This window comes from Trichechus manatus, unplaced genomic scaffold (genome assembly GCF_000243295.1).
Source record: "Trichechus manatus latirostris isolate Lorelei unplaced genomic scaffold, TriManLat1.0 scaffold00002, whole genome shotgun sequence".
Classification (NCBI taxonomy): Eukaryota; Metazoa; Chordata; class Mammalia; order Sirenia; family Trichechidae; genus Trichechus; species Trichechus manatus.
Window position 1 is genome coordinate 30109426 of NW_004443938.1, and position 21018 is coordinate 30130443.

Genomic DNA, 21018 nt, shown 5'->3' on the forward strand with positions numbered 1-21018 from the left:
AACATCATAAAATTCAGTGAAAATCCCAAGCCAACTCATAACATAGCTAAAACAGGATTAATGGCAGTCCTGAATCTCAAATCCACCGAGGCCCTGAAGCCTCAGTCCAAAAATAGGCTCAATTATGACCCTTATGGAAGATTTAAAAATAGGGAGGTGGCACTGGGTGGAAGCTCTAGAACTTTTCCTCTGCTCCCATGGAAAGGGGAAGGGAGGCAGATTACAGTAGAGGGATGTGCTGGGAGCATAAACCTACCTCAGGAATAGTTCAGTCAAGAGAAAACAGGAAGAGGTGAACTTTATGACAATGGCCTTTCAGATATGTTGCCTGTAAGTCTAGGGTTCTTAAGTTACTGACTGTTTCACATGTTTTTCTTAGGTACTATATAAATTTATGTATACATCAAAAGAACCAAAATTAATGTATTGCAGAATGAGCCACCAGGGTTTGCAGCTCTCTGAATGCTTCAAGTAAAGTTGCTCCAGCATTCAAAGAAATTTTGCTCCAAGTCTGAAATGTATTGTTGTGCCTTGGTCTACTTGTTCACAATACAGCTTCTATGCCCTTCACTTGACACCAAAAGAGTGGATGGGTTACCCTAATTACAAATCATTTCTCTTTTAAATAATTTGCTTTAATTCATTCTTACTGCAGTGCCTACACTGCCCTGGCTTTGCAAGGAATACAAAAATAAAGAAGATATGACCCCTAAATTTGGGCACTTATAAACAATAAGAAAGAAAATACAAACATATTAATAATCATAAAATACACACACACAAAGATGCCGACAGGCTGACTCTGACTCATGGCGACCCTATGTGTGTCAGAATAGAACTGTGCTCCACAGGGTGTTCAATGGCTGCTTTTCTGGAAGCAGATCTCCAGGCCTTTCTTCTGAAATGCCTCTGGGTGGACTCGAACCTCCAACCTTTTGGTTAGCAGCCAAATACATTAACCATTTGTACCCCCAGGGACTCTAATAAAACAATAGGGTGACAAAACATAAATACACAATGCTATAGAACTCCAAAGGAAAGATGGAGAAAAACTGGAGACTTAGAAAATACTTCTCTGCTCCATTTCTACATAGTCAAATACTATCCATCCGTGATTATATTAGTATATAACCCCAAAACCCACTGTGATCAAATTGATTCCTACTCATAATGACCCTACTGGACAGGGTAGAACTGCTCCATAGGGTTTGCAAGGCTGTAAATCTTTTACAGAAGCAGACTGCTACATCTTTTCCCTGTAGAGTACTTGGTGGCTTCGAACCACTGACCCTTCTGTTAGCAGCCAAGTGCTTAACCACTGTGCAACCAAGGCTCCTTACATGAGTATATACATATGTGAAAATTAAGGAAAAAAACTTTCCAAGCTTATTTTAAATTCTCTCTCCATAAAGAGGCATTTGACATAGGTCTTGAGATAGGGAAACACTTTAGTAGGTAGTGAAGAAGGGGAAAGGAGTTTTAGGTTAAGGGAATGTGTAAAGAAAGACTTGGAGGTAAAGAAGTACATGGAGTATCAGAGAATAATGTTCTTCAATTTGTTTATTTCATAGATTATATAAGGAAGTAGCAGAAATTGCTTACAAAATATAGATTGAAGACATGGTGAAGATCTTGAATGTCAGTCAGCAAAGACAGTATTTCACTCAGCAATTGAAAGCTCTTCAAGGTGCATTAGCATACTACGTCCTCAAATTACACTTTAAGAAATGTTTATATGAAAGTTGTTTACTTCTATATTTCATAGGAATTCAGAGGACAACAACAGTTTTTCTATTGTTACAAAAATTGACTCAAAGGTAATGAGAGCTTGCATTAGAATGAAAGGCATTTAAAGAAGATAAAGGATATAGGAGATGCTCCCAGATTTAGGGTTGAATTGGATCTCATAGAGGTGTTGCAAAGGAGGAGTTAAAGATATCTTTGAAAGTTTGATTTTGGAGGGAAGGAAAATCGAGATATTATTAACACACTGAAGCCAGGAAAAGCTTAGATTGAACAAGAGATTAGATGGGTACACAGACGTCTATTAGAAGTTCTCCTAACCAACCTGTACTTTTGATTCCCTAGATTAATCTACTCTCATGACTTTCTCCATAAAATCTATGAAAAGTTCTCACAGCAATCTGAACACTCAAAGCTAGTAAGTCCTGCAGACTTCTGCTCCCACCAGTTGAGTGTATGCTTATTAGGTTGTGCCTGTTCACAAACCTCTTTTGGCCAGTTGTACTTGATACCATAGTTACAAAATTTATTATAATTTTACAAACGCCAGTAAAAGTACACAAGAAGGTACCAGTCTATGAAAATTTAGTTTAAGGGTTAGGAAAGTTTTTATAAAAGTGAATAAAAATAGCTGTTGGATTAAATATGGATAAGATGACCTTTAATGACTGGTGGTAAAGTCGTAAAAATAAAGATTCTGTACTCAGATTACTTCAGAAGCAATCTCCACCCACTGTAATAGAATAAAAAAATAAAAATAACTGATGGCGCATTATGAGTATGATTTTTATAAGAAAAGACAACACTGAACTCCAATTAATGGATCTATCCTCAATGAAAATGACAAAAATTACGGAAACCATCAATGAGATGGATTGACACACCACCTACAAGCATGGACTCAAACATACCAACAATCATGAAGACAATACAGGACCAGGCATGTACATATTGTTCTGTTATACGTAAGGTCACCATGAATTGGGGCCAACTCAAAGGCAACTCACAACAAAATTATCATATAGGCTTGGCCCCAAGATAGCCCCAAGATAGCACCAATATACATATTAAAAAAAAATAAAATATGTTATCCTATTCAATGACTATAGCCAATGATATTGTAACTTTTAGGACAGAACTTGCACAGCAAAGCACCTAAATCAGCTTAATTTTAGACTCATATGTAACTTAAGCATGAGATCAGAGTTTAAGAAACAAATGTTGAGACTCATCCTCTTGTAACATTTATTAAATTTTTAATTATGCTACTTTTCACCTTTTGGATTTACTGAGTTATACATAGTGCTTCCTCAAATGATCCATCCAATAAGGATATATTTACACCTTCATGAGACGTTTTTGTATGACCTGTCCAGCATCCAGGATCTTAATTAATATTAACAGTTGATGACTGTGAGTCTCATTATTTTGCTTCAATCAATAGGCACATTCTCATTACACCCTTCATAAGCAAAAGCAACCTTTATTCAAGGCTACAGTCACAGCAGGTGCTTCTTCAGAAATGAGACTATCTTGACTGATGCTTTCAATCCACCACTAACTCTCAGTCAGTAAGCAGGGCAGACAACTGACCCCTCAGAAACCACTGACCAGGTGCAGAGTCTGCCCTAGGTCAGAATTTTCAAGTATCTGATTGAAATTTACTTTCTGGTTCGTGCTTTGTATTTTCTAAGCAATCAAATTTATAAAAACATTTATGGAGTTTTTCAGTAATATCATCAGAGTTTGTGAAATGAGTACAGATTGCTTCATAATAAATAATCAGCAGCTCTATTAAACACAAAATAAATAGAAAGGCAGACAAACATACAGAAATGACAAGTGGAGTAAATTTTCTTGGGCCACCCTTTCTTCGCTTTAATTTTAGGAATGGTGACAAGCCAATATCAATAAGTCTCCTGTAAGGCCCAGTTAAAAACAAAATCCAATATATACATGAAAAATATAACTAATATATAAAAATAATGTTCTGATAATTGCATTAGTTTTGTTGCAATGGAAGAAAGATGCTCTCAAGGAAAGGAGCTGCCAGGCAAAGGTATAATAACCTGGAATTTTGAGTGTGTGTAGAGGCTAAAGAAGGACTAGAGGAAAGTTTATACTGGAGCTAGGTAAAGTTTACAATCTTGAAGAAATGTCTTCTCCCACAAGGAGCATGGAGACAGGGAGAAGAAAATTCTTAAATACTGAAAAAATCCGAATAAATCTAATTAATACAAATGTAGTTAAAACAATATTCCTTTCCTGCTGGCAGGGAAAAGCAAATACAACAAAGAAGTTGTGTTTTAGAAAGCTATTATTTATTGATACAGCTAGTATAATTCTCATAGTTCTTAGGTATTGGAATTCTGTTTACTGTCTCCTAAAACTATTACCACTATTTTTTTTAATTATCTGAGGCTTTTTTTTTTAACTGAGGTATAAGTTACATACAATAAAATACACAGATTTTAAGGATATAGTTCAATGAGTTTTGATAAATGTATACCCCTTATACACATACACACACCCCCCCCCAAAAATTGAAACTTGTCAATGCATCTCCAAAACATGATGATCTATTTTTAAGGGTGAAGAATTAGAAAATTCGAATGTAGACTACCCTTTCAAGACATTCAGAAATGAAGGGAATGACAAACGAACATGATAACTTAAACCAACAGAAGGGTTGAGGGGAGATGGGAAGCTTTGGTTTGTTTTGAAAGGAGAAGACCTAAATATATGTTTGTGGGCTAAGCTGAAGAATATATAAATTTAGAGAAAAGAGTTTAAGATACAGGACATGGTGAGGCTAACTGTTGGAAAAGATCACCAAAGCAGAAAGGGAAATAGCTGAAAGAATTTAAGAAAGTATTCATATTTTTTCTACTTTCAACAAAAAATAGATTTTAAAAAGTGTGCATTTTAATAATGATGAGATTAGTTTGACATTTAAAAAAATGTGTTGTCATGAGAAGCTCAGTCCTTGGAGCATCTAAAAAAGCAAAAACAAAGTAAAACAAACAAACAAAAACTCTTCTAGTTATTTTACTCATTTAGAGTGAACACTTCCTTTCTTTGGTACAAATAATTACGGATTTAAGAAATTTCCTTTCTTACACAGTTCGTCCTTCTACAAAGACAGAAGTAGAGACCCACTAACATGTTGCCCCCAAGTCATTTCTGACTCATAGCGGCCCTATAGGACAGAGTAGAACTGCCCCATAGGGTTTCAAAGGAGCGGCTGGTGGATTTGAACTGCCGACCTTTCGGTTAGCAGCCCTAGCTTTTAACCACTGTACCACCCAACATTTTACCTATGCTACCACACATTTTTTCTCTTAAATAAATTAAATATGCAAAGAAATCCTGTTTATATTTGCCTAGTAAGAAAAAAAAAATATATAAATTCTTTAATTTTTGCATTCATTCAATATTTGAGACCCTAGTATCCGGCAGGCACTCTGTAGGGTTCCTATGAGTCGGAATTGACTAGACAGCAAACAGTTTGCTTTTCTGGCTTTTGATATAACATTACAAATGCAGGGAGCCATGAAATACATAAGTTTAGAGCTGTAGACTCCATTCTGTGAGAAATGAGAATTTTCAAGGGAACTTAATCAGGGCAATGAGAATTTCCAAGGGAACTTAATCAGGACAGGGACTTGATTCAAATATGGTTTAGCAGAAACACTGGTTAGGAACAGACTAGTTAGGAACTGGTACAACACATCTGGTGGAGATGAGAGCCTTGGGAACAGTAGTTGCAAAGACAGAGAAGACATTATTGATCTAGATTCAGCAACTCTTGATCATAAATAAATGTGTGTCTGAGCAAGAAATAGAAGGCATCAAGGGTGCCTGCAGTTGTATTAATATCTCCAGCTGTTCAATATGTATATCAATGCAGTTCACCAATGAGGAAATTAAGGCTGCCATTTCAAAGCAAAACAATATGATACAGAAAAAGCATACACTGCAGATTCAATAAACAAAACGCAACTGTGCCACTGACTAACCTAAGTACGACGCTAAGGAAGTTCTTAACCTCTGTGTGTTTCAGTATGTGGCTTGGATTGCACACAATCTACTGAATTAGAGCTAGTGGCTGACAAATCTATCTCCCCATTGGGCTGAAAGTCCTCATTCTGCTGTCAGCATAATCCCTTGCATACTCTACTGGCCTCCCACTTCCCTGTCTAGCCTCATTCCTTGCCCTCTTCTGTATATACCCTTCATTCTAGTTACAAGAAACATTTATCCTTATACAAAATGATTTTAGAGCATCCATGACTTCACCATTGTCCTTGCCCTTGCCACTTACTTGGTCTAGATCACTCCTCTCTGTTTCCACACCCCTTTGGCCTGGCAGGAGCCCTGGTGGCACAGTGGTTAAGTGCTCAGCTTAACCCACCAGCTGCTCCATGGGAGAAAGATGTGGCAGTCTGTTTTCATAAAGATTATAGCCTCAGAAACCCTACGGGCCAGTTCTACTTTGTCCTATAGGGTTGTCATCAGTCGGAACTGACTTAATAGCAACGAGTTTGGTTTTTAGGTTTTTAGCCTGGTGATCTGCTTCCATAAAGATTATAGGCAGGAAAACTCTGCGGGGTAGTTCTACTCTGTAACACACAGGGTCGCCATGAGTCAGAAGTGACTCATCGGCAACGTGTTTGATTTTTGTTTTTCCATCTTCTAGCTTTTTTTTTTTTATCATCAGGGTTATAATCATCAAGTACAAACTGTTCTTACAGTGGTATTAGCTTTTACAACTAGCCATCCAATCTGATCACAGGGAAATCTGTTCAGATGGTCAGTGACCATGTCAGACCAGTTTTCAAATATTTTGTTCATCACCCTTGCTGCTAGAATATATACTTTTAACATTACCTCCTCCCTGACAATTTTTTTGAGATCTCTTCTGCTATCCCTTGATATGACATTTGAAATTCTATTAGATCACATATCACAGTGCATCTTACTTATTTGTCTCATATCAGCCTCCCCATCTAGACTAAAACTCCTTGACATTAAGAAATAGGGTTTAGCTTTGCATACTTAGGAATCTGATAAGAGCCTGAGCTATGTGTGTGTGTGTGTATAACACACATACACACGTACATATGAATACATATATATTCACATATATATATACACATATATTTAATGCTCACATACTACTATTATATGGCCCTCTGCTTTTAAACAAGTAGCAATACTAATTCTATATTCTCTGTGACTCTGTGACTCCTTTAAGTACTATAATGCCATCACAAATGTTGAACATACTTTAATAACACTGGGGGTGGAGGTAGGCTCTAATTAAGCATGCCTACTCTTAGATCAGCTAGATTCACCCTGCTATGGGAAACCCAGAGTCACTTCAAAAGCTTGGAAAGCAATTCAGTTCACTCACTCCACATTTGCTAAACACCTCTTCTGTGGTAGCACAATCAGTAGTGTCATGTTTGTAAACGTATGCCGGCTTAAAAGATAAGAAATGGTTTAAAATTCACAGAGAACATTCTTCTGAAACAGTTAATTAAAAAAAAAGACAGACCCCTCCACTGTATGTGCACATACACTAAACATGTAAGCAAGTCAGATGATAAGAAGTAATGAGAGCCCTAATCAAACACCAACTAAAGCATCAGGACCCACTAAGCTTGAAGGAAGAAGTCCTATAGGGACTGCTGAGAGAAGCTCTGAGAGAAGAATCACAAACTTCACTGTTTATTGGACTATGAGATCTGCATCAGTATTGTAAGAAAAAACTTTGTGGTCATGAGTTTCCTACAAGTAACAGATTTCCAAGTTACCATTCTAAAGAGAGAGAAGATTGGCAGTGCCAAAAAAAAAGACAAAAAAAGCTAATATTGACCTACAGTGAGCCAGCAAGGAGACAACTGGTGTGTACAGTCTGATCAAGAAAACTGAGCAAGAGGTGGGGCCACGTTTCCACAATGTCATACTTGGAGCTCATCCTCTCCAGGAAACTAACTCTGAGGCAAGTTATCCCTTGGTCTACCATTTTCCCCCTACAGCGCCATATTGCAGCCACTGAAATCAGTATGGTCACAAATCCTAATTCTCTGCCTTAAAATTAAGTTCAATAAAGCCAGTAACCCAGCAAAACTACCAGTAACAATTTACATATAATGCCAAATTACTGGACATATAGTTAAGGCAAAAAAAAAAAAAAGAAAAAAAAGGAGAAAAGACAAAAGGAACTGTGGACGTGTTTAAAGCAGTGATTAGTTATTTCCATTCAGAGTATTTTCTTTTTGCCAGATCTGTATTTTATTTAAACAACACTCTTTGAAGTTTTGACCAGGTAAAGAATCTTCTAAAAACATCCTTCTGTTTGAGGATTTGCAAACAATATGACCATTAGTTCATTCCTGTGGCTCTGCCCAGGACAATAATAGTAATTAGTGTAGTTTTATAATTAAAGGGAAGAAAATATCCTAATTTTCAAAAGGGTTGGGAAGATCACAGCCAGCTTGTTTACAGAGTCCATCATCCAGGCTCTAGCGTGAACACTTTCTCTCTTTTCTTTATCCACACCTGCAGGACTAAGCTTGGAGCAGGACGCTTTAGAGGGAGGCATCTTTTTTTACTTACAACAGTTGATTTATTGGAGAAAATTTTGTAATTAAAAAAACTTTGATTTAAAAAATATAGAATTTATCATTATATGCAAAATAGTTTGTATATTAGAAACTCATTTTTTCCTTTTTATGTAAATTTAGTAATATGAAAGAAACATTAATACTAAAATGACTAAAAAAACACTGGCAGATTTATAAAAGGATTCTTTTTCCGTACATTTGAAAGACTTTTGATCAAATATGAAAATATATGTATAAAAAGAATACAGTCATGCATTACTTCACGTCCACGTTACGTTTTGTGAAACAGGAGTTATGTAACTTGGATGCTGTGCAAACACCACATTACATACAGGCAGTCCTCGGGTTACGAACATCCAACTCAAGAACAACTTGTAGTTATGAACCAACCCCTGTAAAGCCTGTTACATTAAAAATATAACATACAACGGTTTGTAATAACAAACGGGCACTACTCTGCAATGCACATCAAAACATTATTATTATTATTACTGTATTATTATGTTAAAGATGTTTATTGTATCTACGTCCCATTCTCTGACAGAAATTTCTGAACTTATGGGATCACAGACGTAGATGCAGTTGAACATTGCCTGAACAGACATTATGCAGCTCATGATTGTATGTCTACTTAACACTTATATATTGCAATGTAACTGACATCAGAGAATAATTCCTCATTATGTAGTCTGCAATTGCTACTAACCTAAAGGTTGGCGGTTCAAACCCAACCAGCAGCTCTGCGCAAGAAAAGGCCTGGTGAACTGCTTCTGTAAAAATTACAAGCCAAGAAAACCTTATGGAGTAGTTCTACACTGTATCATATGGGGTTTGCCATGAGTCAGAGGCTGACTTGGGTGGCAGCTAACAATATGATCATAAGAAAAATACACTAACAACAAAAAAAGCACAAAACCCACTCTGCCCAATCACCTGCCTTCCAGAACTATGCTGTGCTGTGAGCCAGAAAGTACACAATTCATGCCAGATTGTCCTTTCAGAAACATCTCCCCTTTTAGCTGTTGATGTATCATAGACATCAGAATAACACTGGGCTTTGAAACCATCTGCTGGTATCATCGATTTTCAGGAGAGAAGGCAGGTTCCTCCCTCAGTGCTTGTGACTAAGGCTATCCTGTGTGGAAACAGGCAGCTGGTTGCCTAGGAATTCACTGGCTCTTGGCAGTTTGTTTCTCATTCTACTTGAAGCCACAACCCTCTGTCGGCTTGAGTTATCATTATTCATCTCCAGAGTCCTGGAGTGTCATGACACACAAAGAGAAATTATTTCAAACACCTTTTAGAGATTCTTACCAAGTGGAAAAAGATTCAGTGACAGTTACATGACTAACAACTCAGTTAAGTAAGTAACACTCACTTCGGTAGTTTCACTGGCCATTTTTTAAATGTGTTTTTTTTTTAAACCAGAGAAATTTATTTATTTATTTATTTCCTCCAAATTACTGATGTAATACATGCTCATTGTAACAAGGCAAATAATTTAGAGATGTATAAATTTCCATCATCTTTCTCTCCTTCTTCCAACCCCATGTCCCTGAGATAACTCAGTATAAGAGCCTAATATGGATCATTCCATGTTTTATTACCATGCTTATCCAGTCTTATACAAACATGCATATAAATAATATATCCCAGTTTTGTAATATAATCTATTATAAAACTGGGATAATCTTATATTGTTTTGTTTCTGTGTTTGTTTTTTGAGTTTCCTCAAATGGCTGGTGCTTTAGCCTATCTTTTTCTTTCTTTTTTTTATTTTTGGGTGAAAATATACACAACAAAAGATATACCATTTCAACAATTTCTGCATGTACAATTCAGTAATACTGATTACATTCTTTAAGATGTGCAACCATTCTCACTATCCTTTTCCAAATTAATTTGCCTTTTAATTTAACATTATTATCCTGGGCATCTTTCCAAGCTAATATATACATTTTGACCACATTGTTTTGAATGGCTGTACAGTATTTCATGGTATAATGGTACAGTACTTTATATAACAAGTTTCCTATAGATGAACAATTAGGTTCTTTTCCAGTTGTTTGCTATTATAATGCAACAGTTAACATACTGGTATACATTGCTCCATATATTTATTATGTTTTTATTTCTATAAGATAGATGACTACGCGTGGGAGTATGATGTCAAAGAGTACACACATTCTTAATTTTTTAAAAACTGTTGTCCACTTACGTTCCTGAAAGATTAAGCCAACAGTGACCCTTTTCCCAAGAACTTTGATAATACTGGATGTTATCAACAACACTGTGTTGTTTTAATTTGCACTTCTGTGGGGTCAGTTTAAATATTCCATTGTTATGTTACTGTAGTAATTATTGTAAGTTATACTCATTGCTTGTCAAGAGACAATGGGTTGTTTTTCTACGTTAGTTTTTTTTCCCAACTTGTCTTCTTTTTTTTAACTTTATGTGCTTTAGGTGAAAGTTTCTACATTCATTTTTAAAATCCTGAAGAACAAAAACCTTCTATACTATTTGCTTTTTAAGTGCCCTACGAAGCTACAAATGTTAACTTACCTATTAAGAAACTTAACTTTGCAGTTCTATTATATGAATTAAACTATAGAAGCTATCCATAGGATTGGATTCTAATTTATAATCATTTGAACCAAATGTCAATGTTAACTATCAAAAGAGGTTCTGCCCATCCTCCAACCTAGTTATCACAGTCAAATTAACAAAACATTGACAATCAAGACAGCAACCAAAACCTCTGCAGATTACTACTAAAGGGCAAAATGATAGAGGGGCTGAAATGGGGGATACCTGTTGCCGTTACCATCAAGTCAATTCTGACTTATGGTGACCCCATATATGTCAGAGTTGAACTGCACTCCACAAGGGTTTCAGTGGCTGATTTTTCAGAAGTAGACTGCCAAGTCTTCTTTCCAAGAACTGCAGGGCAGGGAAGGCTTATCTGTGGTGGTAATATTTAAACTGAGATCTGAATATCAAAAAAAGAATCCAGCGTGTGAGAGTTAGGGAAAAAAAGATACTAGGAAGACCCAGTGAAGGAACAGAAAAGCCGGTGTGTCTCGAAAATAGTGAGGGTGTGACAGAATAGTAGGACAGTAGGATAGATTGCAAAGACTGAGGGACAAGTAGATTTTGGGGTAGAAGATAGGAATCAAGTGTCCTGTTTGCATATGTGAAGTCTGTAATGTCTGTTGTATATCTGAACCCTGGTGGTGCAGTGGTTAAAGTGTTTGGCTGTGAACCAAAAGGTCAGCGATTCGAACCCACCAGCTGTTCCTTGGGAGGAAGATGTGGCAGTCGGCTTCCGTAAAGATTTACAGCCTTGGAAACCCTATGGAGCAGTTCTGCTCTGTCCTACAAGGTCGCTATGAGTTGGAATCAAGTCAGTGGTAGTTGGGTTTAGTTTTTTTTTTTTTTTTGGTTATATGTCCAAGGGTAAATAAGCATAAACAACCAAAGGGGACTCTAGAATCCAGAAGGGTCTAGTGCTGAAGATACAGACTTAGGAGACATTGATATCAAGATGCCATTTAAAGCCACTGGGCTTTATGAGCTCACCCAGAGGTCATCCAGAGAAGCAAAGAGTACATATACTGGGCTATAACATCACAGTTACGCACTAAATGTTCTTCAAAAATATAGTGGCACTATACTTTGATTTATGCAAAACATAAGACTTTGAAAATTAGTATCTCTAAAGTTGTAATGTGCATTATTTTAAATAGGTTGAGAGTTCACTGTAAGGAATTGTGCTGAGTTCTTGTAAGGTAAAAATTGTGTATTAAAATGCTAACAATACCTCCCAAGGTATTTTTGTGAGTTCAGATATTTATGTGTCAGGTAGTGGCACTTTAAGTGACCCATGGCTATAGAGATACAGGTACAAAAAGTTCCAGCTTCATGAGTGAACACAGCAAATCGCCACAAAACCTTATGTAAGGCACACAAAGAGTTGGGTAATGAGAGAAATAGTCTACAAAATTCTTACATGAGATAATAACTTACAAACAAATTTAAGTACTTTAAGAATGTATGTCTCCTTAAATTTTGCACTCTAAGCGCTTCTCTTCCCTCATCCTAGTTCCACCCCTGTTGATTCTTTTTAATTAGTCTAAAAATATGTGTATTGTTTCACTTACTCAAATGATTAAAATTCTGAAATGTGCACCTATCAATGAAAATGCTGACATCTAAAATTACAAAGTCCCAATTTAAGCCGTTTGGTTTGAAGAAGCCTTACACATTTGCAAAGATAAAAATTTAAAAAGCAGATCTTAATCTCAGAGTTAACCTTGTCTCATGTGACTGGCTCAAAGAAGAGCACTTTCAAAAAGTAAAAAATAGCTCCACACTGTACATTGTACAGATCCCATATTTCTTTCTTTTCAGGTCTCTTTACAAGTTTATTTTCACTTTCAAGCAATGACTCAGTATCAGAAAGAGTGACTTTCTAATAAAACTGAAACAAAGACGCAAAAAAATTCCCTCAAAGATCAGTTTTGTTTGAAGTCACTAAACAAGTGCCAGAGGTTTTCCCAAGGAAGTAGCTGAAAAACCCTTCAAATATTTAGCGGCTTGGGGAAAAAGTATTGACATATTAAATACAAGTTGAATATCTTGACCTATGAAAAAGCAATTGAAGTAGAGAATCCATCTACATGATTATTTAAAAGCATAATTTATAAGAACATACAGATATTATAAATATGGAATATGAAAAACCTTCATTAAATCCCAATAAATAAATACAATATGGTGAGTAGTTATTTTCTTGACATTTTACTTTTATTCTTAAAAAAAAAAAAAAAAGATAATAAACTGAATCAATTCAACAGGAAACAAAGAATAAAACAGAATAGACCTAAGGGAAATGGCAGTTTGCACAGTGACAAAACCAAGTAATGAAGAAAAAGTTTACTTTTAAACACCATTCACATTTCTCTGGCTCTGATTGTCCTATTCATATAATTAGCTGTTTACAGAAAATTTAGTTTCAACAACAGCTAAAAGGACAATGTTTCAAAACTCAGGGAAAAATGTAATTACAAAAATGTAGATATTTTGATTCCACAAAAATCTATATTTTAAAATTAACTTCATAGCATTTTAAGTAAACTAAACTGTGTAGTCTAAAAACTTAATTTCCAATTCCTATTTCATACTGTAACATGCTAATAAAATGCAGATGAACTTAAATGCAAAGTCTATACTTTACATAAATTACTACATTTAAAAAAAAAAACAAAAACAAACCCATTGCTGTCAAGTCAATTCCGACTCATAGCGAGCTTATATGACAGAGTAGAATTGCCCCACAGGGTTTCCAAGGAGCAGTTGGTGGATTCGAACTGCCGACCTTTTGGTTAGCAGCCAAGCTCTAAATAAGTATACAAAAACTTGAAGAGAGAGAGAATTTAGTGCTGTATATTTATTTATTCAATAGAAGAAAGAGCCAGCACTTATTTCATGTCAAATCTGTACTATCTCACCACTCAATATGGGCTAGATAAATAATACTAAAACACAACAATGTTTAAAGAAATACATTCACTAGAAGATACACCAATGATTAAAGCAATAGTATTGACATAGAACTCAGAGACTATAAAGAGGCAATGGACAGAAAAAACCTGTAAGTACAGAAGTAGAATAAGATTGCAATAAATGAAGTTAAGGTGACTTAAATAAGCAGTGCACTTACACTGAAAGCAATGTAATCATTATTCAGGATTGAATGAGAGAGTCTTACCTGAGTGAGGAACACATGCAATACATAAAACAAATAAGAATAGTTGAGGACCTGGCTTCCATTTCCAGTGATAGCTCCACATTCGACCTGCGTGAAACATCCTGCAAAGGGAAGAAAGTAAGACTCAGGACACTAAGCATTCAGTAAAGCATTGATATTAATAGTAAAAGTAGCTTTCCAGCAGGCACTGTAAAATAGAAACCTTTTTTAGTCTTGCTTCCAAAATAAGTTAATTAACCGCTTGTCATAGAGTTGATTCCGACTCATGGCAAACCCATGTGTTGCAGAGTAGAACTGAGCTCCCTAGGGTTTTCTTGGCTATAATCTTTACAGAAACAGACTGTTGCTGGGTGAGTTTGAACCACCAACCTTTTGGTTAATTGTTGTTGTTAGTTGCCGTCAAGTCGATTCCAACTCATGTCGACCTCATGTAGTCAAGTGCAAACCATATTGCGTCACCAAGGGACCTTTAAGTTAATTAGGCAAAAGGTAGAAACAAAATCATGTATAGTAAAACCTGTGAAAGCCAGAACCTGTGTAAGATGGAAACCTGTCAGAGAAGGAAAACTCAAAACTAAAACAAAGTAGGATTCTTAGTAGACAGCAATAGTAAGCAGCCTGTCATAAAGACAGAAAACTTGCAAGACCTGCAAAAACAAGGCAGTCTCGTTGAGTTCGGCTCTCACAGGTTTCAGTGTATTTTATTTACTAATTGGTTCCACTTTCCTTACCAGAGTATATATAATAAGTGATTTCTGCATGAAGACAGGAAATATTCAGACAATTAAAAAAGAAATCACTTATATAAAAAAAATAGAACAATTTCAGCCTCAGCATCAACAGACACAAGTCTACTTGGGTAGCAAGAAGATGTTTATATCAATCTCCCCTAAAGAGTCCCAGAAATTCTCACTTTAAGAAATGTTTTCATTTTATAAAATTTGCTACATTACAAATGGAAATATATTCAAAATAAAATTAAATTGCTCAAGCTCTCTTCTTCCCCCTAAAATGAAGCATGGAAGAATTAATTTTAAAAAAGACTAATTTCTTGATATTACAATAGCTATCAATGTTTCTAAATGCTAGTAGACCTGGTGGCGCAGTGGTTAAGCGTATGGCTGATAACCAAAATGTCAGCAGTTCGAATCCACCAGCCACTCCTTGGAAACCCTATGGAACAGTTCTACTCTGTCCTACAGGGTCGCTGTGAGTCGGAATCAATTTGATGGCAACAGACTTAGTTTTTTGGGTTTTTTTAGTAGATTAGATGGAGGGGTGGTGCTTTGAAAAATCTCATAAGCCTTCTGTACAATGGTTTTATGTTTAAAGTGAAAAATTAATTTCATACTGATTAAGAACAAAAAGCTACTGCTGTCAAGCAGACTCTAGCTCATACAAGACACAGTAGAAAACTGTCTCATAGGGTTTTTAAATTCTAACTGCTGACCTGGTTAGTAGTCGAACTGATTTAGAGAGGAACATCTGCATCATCTTGGTTCAAAATGATGGTATGCTATCTTTCATTGACTCAGCACCATCAAAGGAGGCAAGCCAGTGAAGGGGGCACCAAGAATAAAAGTCAGTTGCCAAAAGGGACCATAGGTGGATTGGTTAGCCAGAGAGTCGTGAAGTGGCCAGGCAATTAAATAACAGTAAGAAATCTCCAGAACAGATCACAACAGAGGGTCCCAGACAGAGCTGGAGAAAAATATAGAACAAAATTCTTACTCACAAAAAAAGACTACACTTATTGGCCTGACAGAGACTGGAAAAACCCCAAGAATATGGCCCTCAGACATCCTTTTAGCTCAGTAATGAAGTCACTCCTGAGGTTCACGATTCAGCCAAAGATTAGACAGCCCCATAAAACAAAACGAGACAAATGGGGCAGAACAGTCCAGGGACAAGGATTAGAAGGCAGGAGAAGACAGGAAAGCTGGTAACAGGGAGCCCAAGGTTGAGAAGGAACAGTGTTGACATGTCGTGGCATTGTTAACCATTGACATAAAACAATGTGTACTAACTATTTAATGAGAAACTATTGGTTCTGTAAACCTTTATCTAAAATACAATAAAAAAAAAACTACAAAAAAAATAAATTTCCAGAACCTCTCAAGATCTCTAACAAGCGAGTGTTACCTTTACAATAAAGGGTAATTGAGAGTTATTTTATTTCTATAAAGAAAGGCAAATAACAAGATACTTTGGGGTCACAGTAATACCTTCTATACCTGAAAGTTGCACACCTGGGGGAAAATGTATAATGCTAAAGAGAAAACCAGAAAAGTAGAAAGAAAATACTAGATTAAGCTAAAATAGATATCAAGTAATTCCTGAGCTTCACTCAAGCTTCTATTTCAAATCTGTCTCTTATTGTGAGAAACCATGTAGTAGCAAACAGAACAAGCCCTAGAATCAGACAGACCTGAGATTGCTATTTACGAACCATGCAACTCTTGGAAATTTTACTTGACCACCTTGTGCTTCCTATTCCTCATCAGTAAGATAGGAGCAGCATTCATACCTACTCCACAGAGCTGCTGAGATGATTCACTAAGATAACTTCTTCTCAGAATAGTGCATAACACTCAGCAAGCTCTCAATTCACCCCTTGCCCTTGAGTCGATCCTGACTCATAACGACCTTACAGGACAGAGTAAAACTACCCCATACGGTTTTCCAGGCTGTAATCTTTACAGATCAAAAGAGATCAAAAGATCTCTTTAAAGTGTTAAAAAGCAAAGATGTTACTTTTGGGACTAAGGTGCACCTGACCCAAGCCACAGTGTTTTCAATCGTTTTATATGCATGTGAAAGCTAGACAATGAATAAGGAAGACTGAAAAAGAATCGATGTCTTTGAATTATGGTATTGGTAAAGAATACTGAATATATCATGGACTTCCAGAAGAATGAACAAACCTGTCTTGGAAGAAGTACAGCCAGAATGCTCATTAGAAGCGAAGATGGGGAGACTTCATCTCACATACTTTGGACATGTTATTAGGAGGGACCAGTCCCTGGAGAAGGACATCATGCTTGGTAGAGTAGAGGGTCAGAGAAAAAGAGAAAGACTCTCAACAAGATGGATTTACACAGTGGCTGCAACAATGAGCTCAAGCATAACAAAACTTGTGAGGATGGCATAGGACCAGGCAGTGTTTCACTTTGTTGCACACAGGGTCACTATGAGTCGGAACCGACTCGACAGCACCTAACAACAAACAACAATCTTTACGGAAGCAGATTGCCACATCTTTCTCCCACGGAGCAGCAGGTAGGTTCAAATTGTTGACCTTTAGGTTAGCAGGCAAGTGCTTAACCACTGTACCACCAGGGTTCCTATCATGAACTGAATTATGACCCCCCAAAAATGTGTGTATCAGTTTGGCTGGGCCATGATTCCCGGTATTGTATGATTTTCCTATATGTTGTAAATCCTGCCTCTATGATGTTAATGAGGGAGGATGGGCAGCAGTTGTGTTAGTGAGGCAGGACTCAATCTACAAGATTGGACTGTGTCCTGAGGCAATCTCCTGAGATATAAAAGACAGAAGTGAGCAGAGAGACGAGGGGGACCTCATACCACCAAGAAAGCAGTATCAGGAGCAGAGCGTGTCCTTTGGACCCAGGGTCCCTGCGTGGAGAAGCTCCTAGTATGGGGGAACACTGATGAGAAGGCTGACAGAGAGAGAAAGCCTTCCCCTGGAGCTGACACCCTGAATTTGGACTTTTAGCCTACTTTACTGTAAGGAAATAAACTTCTCTTTGTTAAAACCATCCACTTGTGTGGTATTTCTGTTATAGCAGGACTAGATAACTAAGACAGTTCCCAATAGATATTAGCTATTATTATTGTTACTATCATCCCACCAGGAAATCCTGGTGGTATAGTGGTTAAGAACTATGGCTGCTAACCAAAAGGTTAGAAGTTCGAATCCACCAGGCGCTTCTTGGAAACCCTATGGGGCAGTTCTGCTCTGTCCTATAGGGTCGGTATAATTCAGAATCGACTCGACAGCAATGGGTTTTTAACAGGTATCATTCCACCCAAAAACCCACTGCCGTCGAGTCCATTCCAACTCATAGCAACCTTGTAGAACACAGCAGAACTTCCCCGTAGGGTTTCCAAGGCTGTAAATCTTTAAGGAAGCAGACTGCCACATCTTTCTTCCAAAGAGCAGTTGGTAGGTTCGAACATTTAAGTTAGCAGCCTAGTGTTTAACTACTGCACCACCAAGGCTCCTAGATATTCTAATATCAACTTGGTTACCTTCTCCACAGTGAAATCAAAAGAAAAGACTTAAACGAATGCACAATCGGATATGCGAACACCAAAAACTGACTTTGGGGCCACTTTTGGGATCACCTGGGAACAAAAATGAAATTGATTATTCACATTTGTCATACATACAGAAATTCTGAGTAGAGTCGGAAACTCATACCAGACTTTCATATTCACCAAACTAGAAGTTCCAGTATAATGCATCCCCTAATGGAATGCTAAATTAGGAGAAATGCTAAACTAGGAGTCCTAAACTAGGACTATTTTTTGTAATGGAAGGTATGTTTTCAAAAACATCCATACAAAATATTTGAAATTAAAAGCAGTTTCACTGCTTAGGAGAAACAATGTTATAGTAAATAATAATAATAGTAGTAGTAGTAATAATAATAATGGATATGAACTCTGGAATGGCACATACTTACATCCTGGTTCCTCAACTAGCTGTGTGATTTAGGGGACAAGTACTTATTTCCTCTTCTGTAAATAGAATGCTATCCACAACAAAGAACTAGAGATAACAGAGCATGACACTAGTAGGGGCTTTAAAAAGGGTTGTTGTTGTGTGACATTGAGTCACTTCTGACTCATAGTGACCCTACAGGATAGAGTAGAACTGCCCTATATGGTTTCCTAGGCTGTAATCTTTACAGAAGGAGATAGCCAGGTCTCTTCTCTGGAAGAGCAACTGGTGGGTTTGAACTACCAACCTTTCGGTTAGCAGCGGAGGACTTAACCAATGTGCCACTAGGGCTCCTTTTTTAAAAGGGTAACTACCATTAAGGCAATAAACTTCTGTCACATGGGAAGTTCACTCATTTGGAAAAATGGGCTCATTTCCATGGATGTTAGATGAATGAGGTGTTTCCCATTCATGCCACAATGAGTATGCTTCTAAAACAAAAGCACAATTATACACTCAAAGAAGTTTAGCGCTGGAAGAGGCAAAGATGAAGTCTAACGTCATTTCACAGAGGAGGAAACTAAGGCTCAGAGACATAAAAGGACAAATCAATCAAACCTGGCTTCCAGCCTTACAGATATTAACAGAAGTATCAGTCCAAGAGAACTCCCAGGTCTACTCTTTGTAGTACATGACTACTCTTTGTAGTACATCCTTTATTATCAATATGTGAATAATGGTTCCCTCCTAAATTCATGTGCTCTCTAAACAATACTCAGGGATTCATGCTCATTAGCTTGGCTACACTCAATACTTTCTATTTTATTTGCTCATGCAACTTTCTCACTGCAAAAGGTTCTGACATTTACTGATTCCATAGTCAATCTTGAAGTTGTTTTACAAAAGCTGCCGGCAATTCTATCAAGCAATAGCTGCAAATGATGACAAAGGGCTTGATGCATTCCAGTTCTCAAGGCTCCATCACTTTGTACAGAAAAGGAACCCAGGACAGGGCAAGCATTTGTAACCAAACATAAACCATATGACATGTCAACTTTCATCCACTTTACTATTTACTGAAGAAGAGAAACAAATTAAGAATAGAACAGAGGAAGGACAGAACTGTGCGTCTTCTCAGGGGATCACTTAGCAAAGACACATCCCTGAGATTTAAACCATTTTCTCACAAGGATGGAAAATCCTAAACAGGGTTACTAAGGTTCTAAATAGGAACTATAAAAAACTACAATCTTGTGTCCAATTTTGGTTGTGGCCTCAAAGTTCTACTGAAAAGAGCAGGAGTATGTTTATATAAAGAGAGATTTTGACTTCTAGAACCTGAAAGAAATTTAAAGATTATGAGGTAACACCCATCATCTAACGGGTGAAAAATTAAGATGCTAAACTACGTGCCCAAGATTACATAACCAGTTGTGGGGAGAGGGAGGGACAAAAGAGCACCTATGTCACCTGAGGTCCAACCCAGAGGTCCTTTGTAAAAACCAAGCTACTCTGTTGCAAACTTGCTCCTATTTTCCATCTGTATAGGCTGCAAAATACAATATGCTGAGTCCTGTTAAAGGAAACTTTAGAATTTAATCCTTTTATAGGAATTGTTTTAAACATAGGGATGATCACTTGTAGATGTGACTTTATCCAAATGCATCACTAAAATAATCTAGAAAACTCTACCATCTCCCATTTCCCTACTCCTAGTGGCTTTCCCAAAAGTTGCAATTTAAAGAGAAATGAATGAAGAAATTTTGAAATTAGTGGAGAAATTGATACGGTACTAATTCTATTAAAATCACTAATAGTCAGACTTAACTTCCTTTCCCATATCCCAGTTGCATTTCTATGGCAAATCTTTTCAGAAAGGGACGTGAGGAGTGCCAGAGAGAATACCTTAATTCTTACAGAGTGAAAAGAACGGTAATTTGGTTTATTCAAGTCTGCCTGTAATTGTATTTCTTCTTCTGGTTAAAGATCATGTTCCTGAGTCTAAGCAATGAATAAAAGAAAAAGTGCTATTCTATTACTCAATCTAAATCCTTTAACTAAGTTAGGTTCACTCCACCCTTCAAAAACGCTGAAAGAACGGGGATTGGACAGTCCCATAAAACAAAAAGGGACTAATGAAGCACAGCAGTCCAGGGACAAGGACTAGAAGGCAGAAGGGGACA

General features: G+C 36.9%; 1 protein-coding gene across 4 annotated transcripts in view; it reads right to left on the minus strand.

The window, feature by feature from the left end:
- Positions 1–21018, minus strand: part of ADGRG6 (adhesion G protein-coupled receptor G6) — a 157437-nt gene that overhangs the window by 131123 nt on the left and 5296 nt on the right. For all 4 annotated transcript variants that reach the window (XM_023729619.1, XM_023729625.1, XM_023729607.1 and 1 more), the window contains exon 2: positions 14146–14246. In XM_023729619.1, coding sequence (XP_023585387.1) covers positions 14146–14246 — 101 coding nt within the window. The remainder of the gene's footprint in view (positions 1–14145; positions 14247–21018) is intronic.